At 45.1% G+C, this 15,000-nt stretch overlaps 1 protein-coding gene across 1 annotated transcript in view; it reads right to left on the bottom strand.

Annotated features, from left to right (window-relative positions):
* The window catches only part of LOC121554350 (sodium/calcium exchanger 1), an 89,347-nt gene that overhangs the window by 36,807 nt on the left and 37,540 nt on the right, over positions 1-15,000 (bottom strand). The window contains exons 2-9 of the mRNA XM_041867894.2: positions 12,310-12,583; positions 9,100-9,189; positions 7,398-7,550; positions 5,977-6,242; positions 5,518-5,884; positions 5,189-5,299; positions 4,853-5,005; positions 3,932-4,404 (exon numbers count right to left, since the gene is read on the bottom strand). Coding sequence (XP_041723828.2) covers positions 3,932-4,404; positions 4,853-5,005; positions 5,189-5,299; positions 5,518-5,884; positions 5,977-6,242; positions 7,398-7,550; positions 9,100-9,189; positions 12,310-12,549 — 1,853 coding nt within the window. The 5' untranslated portion in view covers positions 12,550-12,583. The remainder of the gene's footprint in view (positions 1-3,931; positions 4,405-4,852; positions 5,006-5,188; positions 5,300-5,517; positions 5,885-5,976; positions 6,243-7,397; positions 7,551-9,099; positions 9,190-12,309; positions 12,584-15,000) is intronic.

The raw sequence follows: 15,000 nt of genomic DNA on the forward strand, positions 1-15,000 counted from the left end.
ATAAGCTAGCAGTGTTAATAAAAGTCTTATTGAAACATTCAGTAAAAGTTTAAGGAAGTTTAAAAAAAAAAAAATCCAAATAACCTATCATTTCCGTTCTCAGAACGTTACTAAAACCTCCCAGGAAACTTTCAGGGAACTATAGTAAAATGTTCTCAGAACCTCCCTGCAACCTAAAAATATACGTTCCTAGAACAGAAAGAAATGTCCACTTCCGTTCTCAGAAGTAAAAAAAAATGTATGGCTTCGTTCCCAGAAACAATAGGAAACCAAATACTTACATTCCCACAACTCCCAAGGAACCAAATGTGCTAGCTGGGTATCTGGTACACCAGCCATGTCACACCAGATCAACCCTTACCTTAACCAGTCGGAAATTAATGCCTAAACTTGTCTGTTGAAATTTGAAGTTTGTGGACAAACGTTGAATACTGAAGTGAGACTGTGAGATCTTGTTGCGTACACACATACACACACACACACACACACACACACACACACAGAGACACAGAGACACAGAGACACAGAGACACAGAGACACAGAGACACAGAGACACAGAGACACAGAGACACAGAGACACAGAGACACAGAGGAGTGTGTGTGTGTGTCCTTTGGTGTGTTTACAAAAAGGTGTGATGAAAAGGTGTGTGTCAAGGCCATGGAATTATCTCTCTTTATTTCACACATAGAAGAGAGATAACAATAAGACAGAGAGAGACAAAGAGAGAGGGAGAGAGAGTGATATAGAGAAAGAAAGAAAGAAAGAAAGAAAGAAAGAAAGAAAGAAAGAAAGAAAGAAAGAAAGAAAGAAAGAAAGAAAGAAAGAAAGAAAGAAAGAAAGAAAGAAAGAAAGAAAGAAAGAAAGAAAGAAAGAAAGAAAGAAAGAAAGAAAGAAAGAAAGAAAGAAAGAAAGAAAGAAATGTGTTTGTGGGGATGTGTTTACCTGTAGGAATGGCCAAGAGGCCTCTAGAGAGTGTGTACGTGGTGTGTGTGTGTGTGTGTGTGTGTGTGTGTGTGTGTGTGTGTGTGTGTGGACGTGTTTAACTAGAAGTCCCCACAAGAAAAGCAAACAAACAAAAATGTGACCAACTGGGGACATTTTGTTAGTCCCCACAAGGTCAAATGCTATTTCCAGGGGGTTTAGGGTTAAAGTTAGAATTAGGGTTAGGGTTAGAATTAGGGTTAGGGTTAGAATTAGGGTTAGGATTAGGGTTAAGGTTTTTCAGTTAAGGTTAGGGTAAGGGTAAGAGTACGGGTTAGGGTTTAGGGAAAATAGGATTTTGAATGGGACTGAATTGTGTGTCCCCACAAGGTTAGCTGTACGTGTGTGTGTGTGTGTGTGTGTGTGTGTGTGTGTGTGCGTGCGTGCGTGCGTGCGTGCGGGCGGGATGGTGAACAGGTGTAGACACAGATCTTGTGATGAATAGCCTGGGGAGTGTCCTGTTCTATTTCCAAACACACCTTCAGCACCACACACACACACACACACACAAAGTAAACACTCTGCCAAACACACACACACACACACACACAAAGTAAACACTCTGCCAAACACACACACACACACACACACCTCCACCGTGACTTGGCGTTGAAGCAGTGAGTTGTGGGTCAGCGCATCAAAAAATAACTCCTGCAGAGTCCTGCTGCTGACCAGATAGACCTCATGTCTGTCTCTCGGACCACACACACACTTCCATGTCTCGTCCTTTCCCACATATCCTCCTGTGGTCTGTCGGCAGTGTGCTTGCGTGTGTGCGCGTGCGTGTGTGTGTGTGTAAATGTGTGTGTGTGTGTGTGTGTGTGTGTGGTTGTGTGTGTGTAAATGTGTGTAAATGTGTGTGTGTGGTTGTGTGAATGTGTTAGTGTATAGAGGGGCGGTGGATGTGTGTGCCCTTCGCCTTCCTTATAAATCGCCTTGAAAATTAGTGAATTACACGCACATACGCACTAACACACACTCACACACACACACCCCGCTCCTGGACGTTCATTTATCATGATTCCCTTTCACCACGCTCCTCCTCTCTCTTCTCCTCCTCTCCTCTCGCTCCATTGTTCTAATCTCCTCATTCTATCTTTACCCCTCACTCCCCCTCCTCCTCCCTCCCAATCACTCTCCTTCTCTACTTTCTCTTCTCCTCCCTCCATTTCGCCCTTTCCTTCTCTCCTCTACCCTCTCTGTCTCTGTCTCTCTCCCTCCGTCTCTCTCCCTCCGTCTCTCTCCCTCCGTCTCTCTCCCTCCGTCTCTCTCCCTCCGTCTCTCTCCCTCCGTCTCTCTCTCTCTCTCTCTCTCTCTCTCTCTCTCTCTCTCTCTCTCTCTCTCTCTCTCTCTCTCTCTCTCTCTCTCTCTCTCTCTCTCTCTCTCTCTCTCAGAGTCTGTCAGTTCTGCCCTACTGTTCTGTAGATTTCCACTGAGACTGTCACAATCTCAGCTCTATTCCTCCCTCCCTCCATCCCCCATCCCTCCTTTTCCCCCTTCTCTCACCTTCCCTCTCACCCCATCAACCTCACCTCAGACCTGAAGCACCTTAGACCAAACCCTGACAGAGAGAGAAAGAGAAGAGAGAGAGAGAGAACAGAGAGAGAGAGAGAGAGAGAGAGAGAGAGAGAGAGAGAGAGAGAGAGAGAGAAAGAGAGAAAGAGAGAAAGAGAGAGGGGATGTGGAAAATGAATGGGAAACAGGGAGTGATTGAAACCAATGATAGTTAACTAGACTATACCTTCTGGGTGGAGGGAGGGGGGGGGGTGAGAGGAAGGGGGTGGACGGGAGAGGGGGTGGAGGAGGGGGGGATGGAGGTGGAGAGGGAGGGAGGGGACAAAGGGAAGAGGGTGAGGGGGTGAGGGAGGATATGTAGATACTGTAAACTTGAATCCAGGAGGGATGAGGGGGTTGGGATGGAGCGAAGGAGGGGGTTGGGATGGAGCGAAGGAGGGGGATGGGATGGAGCGAAGGAGGGGGATGGGATGGAGCGAAGGAGGGTTGAAAAAGGGAGAGAGAATGAGGTGAAGGAAGGGGGAGGAAAAGCATAGATTTATTCAACATAAATGCCTCTGCAATCGCTCTCTCTTTCACCCCTTTACATGAAAACATCAGAATATGGATCCCTCCCTCCTTCATCCCTTTCCCACAAACAACAGTATCTATAAAAGCTCTCTCTCCTTTCTTTTCATCCAAACTCTCTTCCTGGTCTCCTTTCATCCTCACTCTCTTCCTGGTCTCCTTTCATCCTCAGTTCATATTAATATTGCTCTCTAATTCACACCCTCATTTAGTCATCAATATCTATTTTTGCATCACAGCAAACACACACACACACACACACACTTTAAATAACACACACACATACCCACACACACTCACGCTTGAGTTGATAGACACACACACACACACTTTAAATAACACACACACACACATACCCACACACACTCACGCTTGAGTTGATAGACACACACACACACAAACATCAGAGCAATTTTTTATACTTTTTATTTACTTGTTTTATATCTATAAACTCACGTTTTGACTTCAGCCATGCAAATGCTGCATCAAAGACTCTCTCTCCTTCCGTCAAACACACACACACCTTGTACCCTTGTCGTGACACTCTCCTGCTGCATGTCTGGTATCAGCTGGTATGCTTCTGGACCACTGTGTTACGACGTCACTCAAACACACACACAAACGCACGCACACGTACTGACTGTCAAACACTGACACACAGCACTGTCATTCATCACTCTTTGACCGTACAGTGATATGATTGAGATTGAAAGAAAGAAAGAAAGAAAGAAAGAAAGAAAGAAAGAAAGAAAGAAAGAAAGAAAGAAAGAAAGAAAGAAAGAAAGAAAGAAAGAAAGAAAGAAAGAAAGAAAGAAAGAGAGACGATCGTGGAAGGAAAGATCTCAGAAAAGAGAACAGTCACTCACATAGTCTCGTCGTTCTGGAACTCCAGATTCCCAGACACCTCTTCGTAATCCTCTCCCCCCCGGGCCGTCCCGTCTATGGTCCTGTAGGGCACCACAACCAGCCCCCGCGCCCCCGACGTCCTCTGAACCTTGACCTGCATGACCCCAACGCTCTCGCTCACCCGCAGGGCGTCGATCTCAAACGAAAATATCCCTGCGTGATCGTCGTCGTAGATGGTCACCGTCGCCGTGTGGCCGTCACCGAGCACCGCCTTGGGGGCGGAGTTAGAGTTAGTCTCCAATGGGTCGTAGCCAACCACACGAGGGTTGCTGAGGTGGACATAGAAGTATTCGTCCTCTTCGAAGATGTCATCGTCTATGACGCCCACAGTGATCTCTTTGAGGGTCTCGCCCGGTTTAAAGAGGAGGGTCCCTTCAGCGAATTCATAGTCTGAACCAGCGTTGGCCGTACCGTCTTCTGTTCGGTAGTCCACCTGAAGGAGAGGGGGAAGGAGGGGGGGAGAGGGAGGGAGGGGAGGAGAGAGAGGAGGAGAGGGGGGTGGGGAGGGAGGGGAGAGGGAGAGGGTGGGAGGGAGGGAGGGAGGGAGGGAGGGAGGGAGGGAGGGAGGGAGGGAGGGAGGGAGGGAGGGAGAGAAGGAGGGAGTGAGAAAAGTGATGTCATCAAGCACCCTCTCCTTCTTTCCCTCCTCCCCTTCTCCTCCACCTTCTTCCCCTACCTTAACACTAGCGCCATGGTCTCCTCCACCTTCTTCCCCTACCTTAACACTAGCTCCATGGTCTCCTCCATGCTGGGCCACGGTCAGTTTGAGCGAGCCACCGTTCTCCTCCCCCCTCTCCTCCTCACCCCTCTCCTCACCCCTCTCCTCCCCCTCTCCTCATCCCCCCTCTCCCCCCCTCTTCTCCTCCCCCTCCTCCCCTTACCTTAACAGAAGCTCCTTGGTCTCCCCCATGTCGGGCCACGGTCAGTTTGAGGGATCCACAGTTCTCGAAGCACTGGTAGTGGGAGGGTTCAAACTCCATCCGGGTCGTGTGGGGGTCATCTTCCTGCAGGTGGGGCTCCTGGCTGCTCACCACCTGGAGGAGAGTGATGTAGAGAGTTTGATCGATGGGTGACATGTTGCTGCCTTTGAGTATTCCATTGATAAATTCATTAATTAGTATTTGGGTTCTAGTTCAAAATTCTACCACCTTCGGATATGATCAGGACAAAAACATTTTTGGGAAACGTTGTTTGGGGAAAAGGTGGACAGTCCGTACCTTCCTAGCCTGGTCGGCAGCATGCTTCTTCAGAATGTTGCCTGCTCCGATCATCATCCTGGTTGCCTGGATACGGTAAAACGCTCGGCTCTTCTGTTGCTGGACCAACACCTGACAGGAGAGAGTGATTACACTATGACTCTTTATGTCATGCATATGAAGCCTTTATGAATGCTTTATGAATGCTACATTATCTCCACTGTCAGTAATGTCTTTACATATGAAGATGACAACAGTACAGTATTCTTATACATGACTTGTGTAGCATCATTGTAGCGCTTATGAAGTGTATATGAAGTGTCTATGAAGTGTCTATGAAGCCTGTGTACCTGGTAGTTTGCCATCTCTATAAGCTGCTCTGTGTCTTTATCAGGATGTCTGGCTTTCAGCTCCTTCAGCGTCCTCGCCATATCTCTCCTGGCCACGTCCTCCAGATCCCTCGTTCCTTCCACTCCTCCATCCTCGAGCATCCCTCCATCCCTCCATCCATCCACCACCTGTCCGTCTAGCTCCATCATGTCCATCTTAGTGAACCCACCCGGCCCCAACATCCCTCCTCCTCCTCCTCCCATCCCTCCATCCATCCCTCCCTCCGTCTCAATGATGATGCCTCTGTGCTTGTCGGCACGGTAACGCTTGCGGACGTATTTATAGAAGAGCAGTCGTCGATCAGCTACCCACGCCTGGACCACACACCTGGGAGAGCGGAGAGAGAGAGAGGAAGAGGAGGGTGTGAGGAGTGAGTGTGTGTGTGTGTGTGTGTGTGTGTGTGTGTGTGTAGTACTCACAGGGGGAAGAACAGAAAGGTGACCACAGCCTCCCAGACTTCCACCTCTCCTGGAGAGAACACACACAGGATGAGGTAGAGCCAGATGTAAGCGAACACACTCCACGCCGCGGTCACGAAGAAAACACGGAGATGTTTAATCTTCCTGGTCTCTCCGTCAGGAACCACATAGACACACAGGGCGATGATGATGAACATGTTGAAGGCAGCGCTGCCCACGATGGTGGAGGGGCCCAGAGAACCAGCCTCGAAGCCGTGGCCACACACCTGGTGGAACATGAGAAAATACAAGACAGTACCAAACCTGTGATTGGATACAGAGGTTATCGTGTTGTTCATCTTCTGAATAAAATGGAAAAAAACGTCCACATTCTACCCGAATACAACAGTTTCAACTTGAGGTTTGAGAACTTCCTCGAGAATGTGTTACCTCTATAACAGGAGAGCAGTGTCTCAGGTGTGTATGTGTGTGTGTGTTACCTCTATAACAGGAGAGCAGTATCTCAGATGTGTGTGTGTGTATGTGTGTGTGTGTGTTACCTCTATAACAGAGAGCAGTATCTCAGATGTGTGTGTGTGTATGTGTGTGTGTGTTACCTCTATAACAGAGAGCAGTATCTCAGATGTGTGTGTGTGTATGTGTGTGTGTGTTACCTCTATAACAGAGAGCAGTATCTCAGATGTGTGTGTGTGTATGTGTGTGTGTGTTACCTCTATAACAGAGAGCAGTATCCCGGGTGTGTGTGTGTGTGTGTGTGTGTGTGTGTGTGTGTGTGTGTGTGTGTGTGTGTGTGTGTATGTGTGTGTGTGTGTGTGTGTATGTGTGTGTGTGTGTGTGTTACCTCTATAACAGAGAGCAGTATCTCAGATGTGTGTGTGTGTATGTGTGTGTGTGTTACCTCTATAACAGGAGAGCAGTATCTCAGATGTGTGTGTGTGTATGTGTGTGTGTGTGTTACCTCTATAACAGAGAGCAGTATCTCAGAGTGTGTATGTGTGTGTGTGTTACCTCTATAACAGAGAGCAGTATCTCAGAGTGTGTATGTGTGTGTGTGTTACCTCTATAACAGAGAGCAGTATCTCAGATGTGTGTGTGTGTATGTGTGTGTGTGTTACCTCTATAACAGAGAGCAGTATCTCAGATGTGTGTGTGTGTATGTGTGTGTGTGTGTGTGTGTGTGTGTGTGTGTGTGTGTGTGTATGTGTGTGTGTGTGTGTTTACCTCTATAACAGAGAGCAGTATCTCGGGTGTGTGTGTGTGTGTGTGTGTGTGTGTGTGTGTGTGTGTGTGTGTGTGTTAAAATGTGTGTGTGTGTGTGTGTGTGTGTATGTGTGTGTGTGTGTGTGTATGTGTGTGTGTGTGTGTGTTAAATGTGTGTGTGTGTGTGTGTGTGTGTGTGTGTGTGTGTGTGTGTGTGTTACCTCTATAACAGAGAGCAGTATCTCGGGGGCGGATGACCCCAGAGCCATGAGAGTGAGGTTAGAGACTGTCTCGTTCCAGATCCTCACTGTAGCCGTGGTCGTCTCCCCGTTCGACTTCTTTATGGTGATCTCCTTCTCCTGAGAGGTTATCACCTGGAGGAGAGGAGAATAGAGTAGAGTAGAGTAGAGTAGAGTACAGTAGAATATAATACAGTAGAGTAGAATACAGTAGAATAGAATACAGTAGATTAGAGTAAAATATAATAAAGTAGAGTAGAATATAATATAATACAGTAGAGTACAATAGAACAGAATACAGTACAGTAGCATATAATAAAGTAGAGAGAATAGAATACAGTAGAGTAGAATAGAATACAGTAGAGTAGAATATAATATATTATAATACAGTAGAATAGAATCGAATAGAATAGAGTAGAATAGAATACAGTAGAGTAGAATAGAATACAGTAGAGTAGAATATAATACAGTAGACTAGAGCAGAATATAACAGGGTAGAGTAGAATAGAGATAGAATAGAATACAGTAGAGTAGAATACAGTAGAATAGAATACAGTAGAGTAGAATACAGTAGAATAGAATACAGTAGAATATAATACAGTAGAGTAGAATACAGTAGAATAGAATACAGTAGAGTAGAATACAGTAGAATAGAATACAGTAGAATATAATACAGTAGATTAGAGTAAAATATAATAAAGTAGAGTAGAATATAATATAATACAGTAGAGTACAATAGAACAGAATACAGTACAGTAGCATATAATAAAGTAGAGAGAATAGAATACAGTAGAGTAGAATATAATATAATATAATACAGTAGAATAGAATCGAATAGAATAGAGTAGAATAGAATACAGTAGAGTAGAATAGAATACAGTAGAGTAGAATATAATACAGTAGAGTAGAATAGAATACAGTAGAGTAGAATATAATACATTAGAGTAGAATATAATATAATATAATACAGTAGAGTAGAGCAGAATATAACAGGGTAGAGTAGAATAGAGTAGAATAGAGTAGAGTAGAATAGAGTAGAGTAGAGTAGAGATAGAATAGAGTAGAGTAGAGTAGAGATAGAATAGAGTAGAGTAGAGTAGAGATAGAATACAGTATAGTAGAGTAGAGATAGAATAGAGTAGAGTAGAGTAGAGTAGAGTAGAGTAGAGATAGAATAGAGTAGAGTAGAGTAGAGTAGAGTAGAGTAGAGATAGAGTAGAGTAGAGTAGAGTAGAGTAGAGTAGAGATAGAATAGAGTAGAGTAGAGTAGAGTAGAGATAGAATAGAGTAGAGTAGAGTAGAGTAGAGTAGAGTAGAGATAGAATAGAGTAGAGTAGAGTAGAGATAGAATAGAGTGAGAGTAGAGTAGAGTAGAGTGAGAGTAGAGATAGAGTAGAGTAGAGTAGAGTAGAGTGAGATAGAGTAGAGTAGAGTAGAGTGAGGTAGAGTAGAGTAGGTAGAGTAGAGATAGAATAGAGTAGAGTAGAGTAGAGATAGAATAGAATAGAGTAGAGTAGAATACAGTAGAGTAGAGTAGAGATAGAATAGAGTAGAGTAGAGTAGAGATAGAATAGAGTAGAGTAGAGTAGAGTAGAGTCTGCTAAATGACTCAAATGTAAAAATGTGCGTATACTGCAGGTGTGTGTGTGTATTCTCAAAGCAGAATAGAATATATAATTCTCACCTCTATAGAAGACATGAATCTATCAGCTATGATGGACATCCCCAGGAACATATAGATCATCGCTACAAAGTAGACAATGGCCCGCGCCACCTGGATTAGATTAAGAGGGGTTGACATTGAGCTCTCAAACAGGTCATGTTTTACTTGCCCCAAATAAAAATGGTCTGTTACACGCAAAAATGGTTCACATTGAAAGTACCTTTCTTTATAACACTTACTGTATGAAAACAATCTAAACCCTTTGTTTTTCACAACTTGCATGCTAATTCGGTAAGGAAAGTTCCTTTACTTGGACAGAGAGGTTCATTTTAAAAAGTATGTGGATTATTTATACACACTCCAGACCTTCTACAGTAGCTTATTGAAAAAAAGTGAGAGAAAATAACATAACATTATATTTTTGGGCAAACTATCCCTTTAATGATGAGGCTCGCGAGGGAGTTGCTTTTTCCAGAAGCCCTTTTTCTCATTATACATTAGAACTGGCACATTAGAACCTGTTAGCACACTGGACACCTAAATCACATGTATGTTTAGGCCTCTTCTCTGTCTAAACTGAAACACGCTCGTGGTCTACTGGAATCGTGAGGTGATTTGCTAAGTGAAGGACTGTAAAGTGCCATTTGAGCCGAGACTCGGCTAACCCAAACAGGTACGTCTGAAGGACTGTAAGGAGCCATTTGAGCCGAGACTCGGCTAACCCAAACAGGTGCGTCTGAAGGACTGTAAGGAGCCATTTGAGCCGAGACTCGGCTAACCCAAACAGGTACGTCTGAAGGACTGTAAGGAGCCATTTGAGCCGAGACTCGGCTAACCCAAACAGGTGCGTCTATCTCATCAACACTGTTCACCGTTTTAAAAAAAGGTGTCATTTGCTTAAAGCTGCAATATGTCAACTTTTTGGGAGACCCGACCAAATTCACATAGAAATGTGAGTTATAGATCTGACATTCTCGTTGAAAGCAAGTCTAAGAAGCGGTAGATCTGTTCTATGTGCGCTATTTCTATGCTTCCCTCTCAAGTTTTTTTTTTTTTTGCGTCTTTTACTTTCGGTTTGGTACACCAACTTCAAATAGCTGAAAATACAATATTTTTGGTTATGGAAAATATATTTCACAGAGGTTTAGATGATGACAATGATTATCTACATTATACTTGCTTGTTTTGTAACATAAACTGAAATTAGGCGAACTATTCAAAACATTTTAACCAGGAAATGGTGGAGCCATTTCTGCTTAGTGCGCATATTTAATATTATGAGTTGAGACATACAGTTAAAGGGCCAGTGCAGTCAAAATTCGGTTTTTCCTGTGTTTTGTATCATATCGCACAACAGCTGATCAAACTAACACTGTAAAAGTGGGCCAAAATTCTCTCCGTGTTATTTCCTGATAGTTGCTGGTTGAAAATACAATCTACAAAGGACCTTCTAATCAGCAGGTTTGCGTGTGTGGGAGTTTTGGCTTGCCAATAACAAAGAGAGTTCCAAACCTCTCTGCCAAAAAAAAACAGAGTTTTCAGTTCCAGACTCCCAGAAAGCAAAATTCTTGCTTGAGAAAGAGTTTTTTGCAAAAAAAACAATTTGAGTCAATTTGAATGGAAATCTATTACAGTGAGAAATTATTTTATATTGATATAACATTGGCTTCATTGGGCCTTTAACAGCATTAGAAAGCTCAAATTCTTCCCCTTTTAACCATTAGATACACGTATTTGGCTGGTGTTTTTCTTTTGATTTGTTTGATATGAGCTTAAACTTGGTGGGCAGGCTTTTGTAAACCGTGAGACAAAGTAGACTAACGAATACGCTATTTGCCTTTTATCAAAAACATTGTTTTGTTGCATATTTCAGTCTGGAACCTGCCTTGGTTAAGGGCGCTTGTAACCTATTCTAACCAGCAGTTCGTAAAATAGCCTAAAATAGAATGGGACGCAACTATTATTCCAGAACTGCAGCTCGTGGTTGGAACACATATTTCCATACTTCAAAATCAACCAGTCCATTTAGAATTTGTGATAAAGCTGTCTTGATTTGGCAAAGGAAGGTAGCTCTTCTATAGTTTTGTTAGTGTATCCCATCAGTTTTTATAGGCAGTAATTTCTGTAGGCCTAATGGGAGCTTGGGTACGCAGCACACGTGTGTGTAGAGGGAGCGGTTGGTGTAAATTGAGTGAGACACGTAACGAAGGGAATAGAGCATTTAGGGAGAAGAACTGTGTGATCACTTGGCTTGGTTCATTTTTTGTTGTTGTGAGTCACTGATGCACATGAACAAATGGACCATTAGAGTCAACGTGAATTAACGGGTGCCTTCAGGACAACATTTCACCGGCCCGTTCGGGCAGCAACAAAGAGATTCCACCTGCCCGACTGTTCAGTTCACCTGCCCGACTGTTCAGTTCACCTGCCCCACTGTTCAGTTCACCTGCCCGACTGTTCAGTTCACCTGCCCCACTGTTCAGTTCACCTGCCCCACTGTTCAGTTCACCTGCCCCACTGTTCAGTTCACCTGCCCCGCTGTTCAGTTCACCTGCCCGGCTGTTCAGTTCACCTGCCCGACTCTTCAGTTCACCTGCCCGACTCTTCAGTTCACCTGCCCGACTCTTCAGTTCACCTGCCCGACTGTTCAGTTCCCCTGCCCAGGTCACCTGCCCCACTGTTCAGTTCACCTGCCCCACTGTTCAGTTCACCTGCCCCACTGTTCAGTTCACCTGCCCCACTGTTCAGTTCACCTGCCCCACTGTTCAGTTCACCTGCCCAGGTCACCTGCCCCACTGTTCAGTTCACCTGCCCCACTGTTCAGTTCACCTGCCCCACTGTTCAGTTCACCTGCCCCACTGTTCAGTTCACCTGGCTGACTGTTCAGTTCACCTGCCCCACTGTTCAGTTCACCTGCCCGACTGTTCAGTTCACCTGCCCCACTGTTCAGTTCACCTGCCCGACTGTTCAGTTCACCTGCCCCACTGTTCAGTTCACCTGCCCGACTGTTCAGTTCACAACAACAACAACAACACAGCATACAGATAAAATACAAACAAAGGCTGGGATTCAATCCGACAAAAAAAACAAAAAACATTAAAAGGTCATTTCCGATTGAGTCGACATATGCAGCGCTTACCGTCATAGTGCTCTACAATACGTGATTGGATTGAATCCCGGCCAAAATCACCCCTTGGCCAACAACAACAACAGATTTCAAGCTATGGTCACCTTGTCTCCTACAGAGGGGCTCTGTGGATTCCAGATGGGCAGCACCACTCCCTCCTGACAGGGGTCTCCTGTAGCCGTGCAGTTAGCCTTTACGTTACCCCCCTCTGATGGAGGAGTGGAACCGGCCAGGGCCGGGCTGGGAAGGGACAGGAGGAGCATGGAGGAGAGGAAGAGGAGGAGAAGGACAGTGGAGAGAGAGGAGGAACGGAGGGAGGAGAGGTGGAGATGTAGGCGTGACATGGATGCAGAGCTCCTTCTGTGTTTTAGAACACACCTGCAAAGAGAGAGAGAGAGAGAGAGAGAGAGAGAGAGAGAGAGAGAGAGAGAGAGAGAGAGAGAGAGAGAGAGAGAGAGAGAGAGAGAGAGAGAGAGAGAGAGAGAGAGAGAAATAAAGAAAGAAAGGGTTTTAGTAAATTTAAAAGTAAGACTTTTGAGCCAACACAATACTGTAGTGGCTTTAACCCAACACCTAGTGACCTTGTCAAGAGGTTCTGATCTCTTGGCGTAAGGGCTAAGGTGTTGGGTTGACTGTCACTGGATTCGAGTCTGATCGGGGTTTCAGTAATAAAATGAATTACTGAAACACAAAGCTGAAACCAGCAGAGATATAAAATGAGGAAGAGAGAAGGACAAAGACAGAAAGAAGGAAAGAGAGACAGAGAGAGAGAGAGAGAGAGAGAGAGAGAGAGAGAGAGAGAGAGAGAGAGAGAGAGAGAGAGAGACAGAGAGAGACAGAGAGAGAGAGAGAGAGAGAGAGAGAGAGAGAGAGAGAGAGAGAGAGAGAGAGAGAGAGAGAGAGAGAGAGAGAGAGAGAGAGACAGAGAGAGAAAGAGAGAGACAGAGAGAGACAGAGAGAGAGAGAGAGAGAGAGAGAGAGAGAGAGAGAGGAAAATCTGTGCAATTTTGGCAGCCAAATATGTGTCCTCCTGCCACAACCTGAGGGACAGCCAGTGAACAGTGTAATGTAATGTCAATAATATTTCCTGTTTTGTTTTGGCTTTCATAGCATGTAATGTGTCTTCTCAGTCATGTTGAGACTGGTCGACTACTATTGCTTTAATGTATTGTTATTCTCATTAATATTGTTGTTGTAGTTGCTGTTAATGGTAATCCCATTTCCACTACTACTATTATTATTATTGCTGTTGGTCCCACCATTTTTGTTATATGTATACTTTGACAATGTAAGTAATTTAACTTGCCAAGTCAATAAAGTCTATTGAATTGAGAGAGAGAGAGAGAGAGCCAGAGATAATATACGTTTCCCATGCCAATAAAGCCCTTAAAATGAATTGATAGAGACGGAGAGAGAGAGAGACAGACAGAGAGACAGAGAAAGAGACAGAGACAGACAGAGAGACAGAGAGACAGAGAGCGAGAGAGAGGTGGAAAGGAGATTGACCTGGTCATCTATCTTTCCTTCCCCTACCTGACAACACCCTGTTTCTCTCTCTCTCTCTCTCTCTCTCTCTCTCTCTCTCTCTCTCTCTCTCTCTCTCTCTCTCTCTCTCTCTCTCTCTCTCTCTCTCTCTCTCTCTCTCTCTCTCTCTCTCTCTCTCTCTCTCTCTCTCTCTCTCTCTCTCTCTCTCTCTCTCTCTCTCTCTCTCTCTCTCTCTCTTGCCTCTCTTTCCATCCCTTTCTCCTCAGACAACAAAGCAGAAAACAACATTCCAAATATACAGATAAATATACAGATACTAAATGTCATGGGATGTTAGGGGTTAAATATACAGATACTAAATGTCATGGGATGTTAGGGGTTAAATATACAGATACTAAATGTCATGGGATGTTAGGGGTTAAATATACAGATACTAAATGTCATGGGATGTTAGGGGTTAAATATACAGATACTAAATGTCATGGATGTTAGGGGTTAAATATACAGATACTAAATGTCATGGGATATTAGGGGTTAAATATACAGATACTAAATGTCATGGGATGTTAGGGGTTAAATATACAGATACTAAATGTCATGGGATGTTAGGGGTTAAATATACAGATAGTAAATGTAATACTTTCCCACTCTATCCCTCCATCCCTCCATCCCTCTATCCCTCTATCCCTCCATCCCTCCATCCCTCTATCCCTCCATCCCTCTATCCCTCTATCCCTCTATCCCTCTATCCCTCCATCCCTCCATCCCTCTATCCCTCTATCCTCCATCCCTCCATCCCTCCATCCCTCTATCCCTCTATCCCTCCATCCCTCCATCCCTCCATCCCTCTATCCCTCCATCCCTCTATCCCTCCATCCCTCCATCCCTCTATCCCTCCATCCCTCCATCCCTCTATCCAGCTTTGATGGTGTTATTATTTCTCATCCTTGGTGGGAGAGCGAAGGAGCGATTGAAGCAAGCAAGGGATGGAGCGATGGAGGGAGGGAGGGAGCGATGGAGGGAGGGAGGGAGGGAGGGAGGGAGGGAGGGAGGGAGGGAGGGAGGGAAGGAGGGAGGCAATGGAGGAGGGAGGGAGGGAGGGAGGGAGCGATGGAGGGAGGGAGGGAGGGAGGGAGGGAGGGAGGGAGGGAGGGAGGGAGGAGAGAGGGAGGGAGGGAGACTGATCTCAGCCATAAGTCAAGGCAGCGCTGCTAGCCCCCCAGGACGCTGCTATTCTGGGCTAGAGACGCAGGGGATGACAGCCTGTGGTGCTCTGTGGCTTGGTCGGACTGGCTTAATGGAAATGAAGA

Source organism: Coregonus clupeaformis, unplaced genomic scaffold (genome assembly GCF_020615455.1).
Source record: "Coregonus clupeaformis isolate EN_2021a unplaced genomic scaffold, ASM2061545v1 scaf0514, whole genome shotgun sequence".
NCBI lineage: Eukaryota > Metazoa > Chordata > Actinopteri > Salmoniformes > Salmonidae > Coregonus > Coregonus clupeaformis.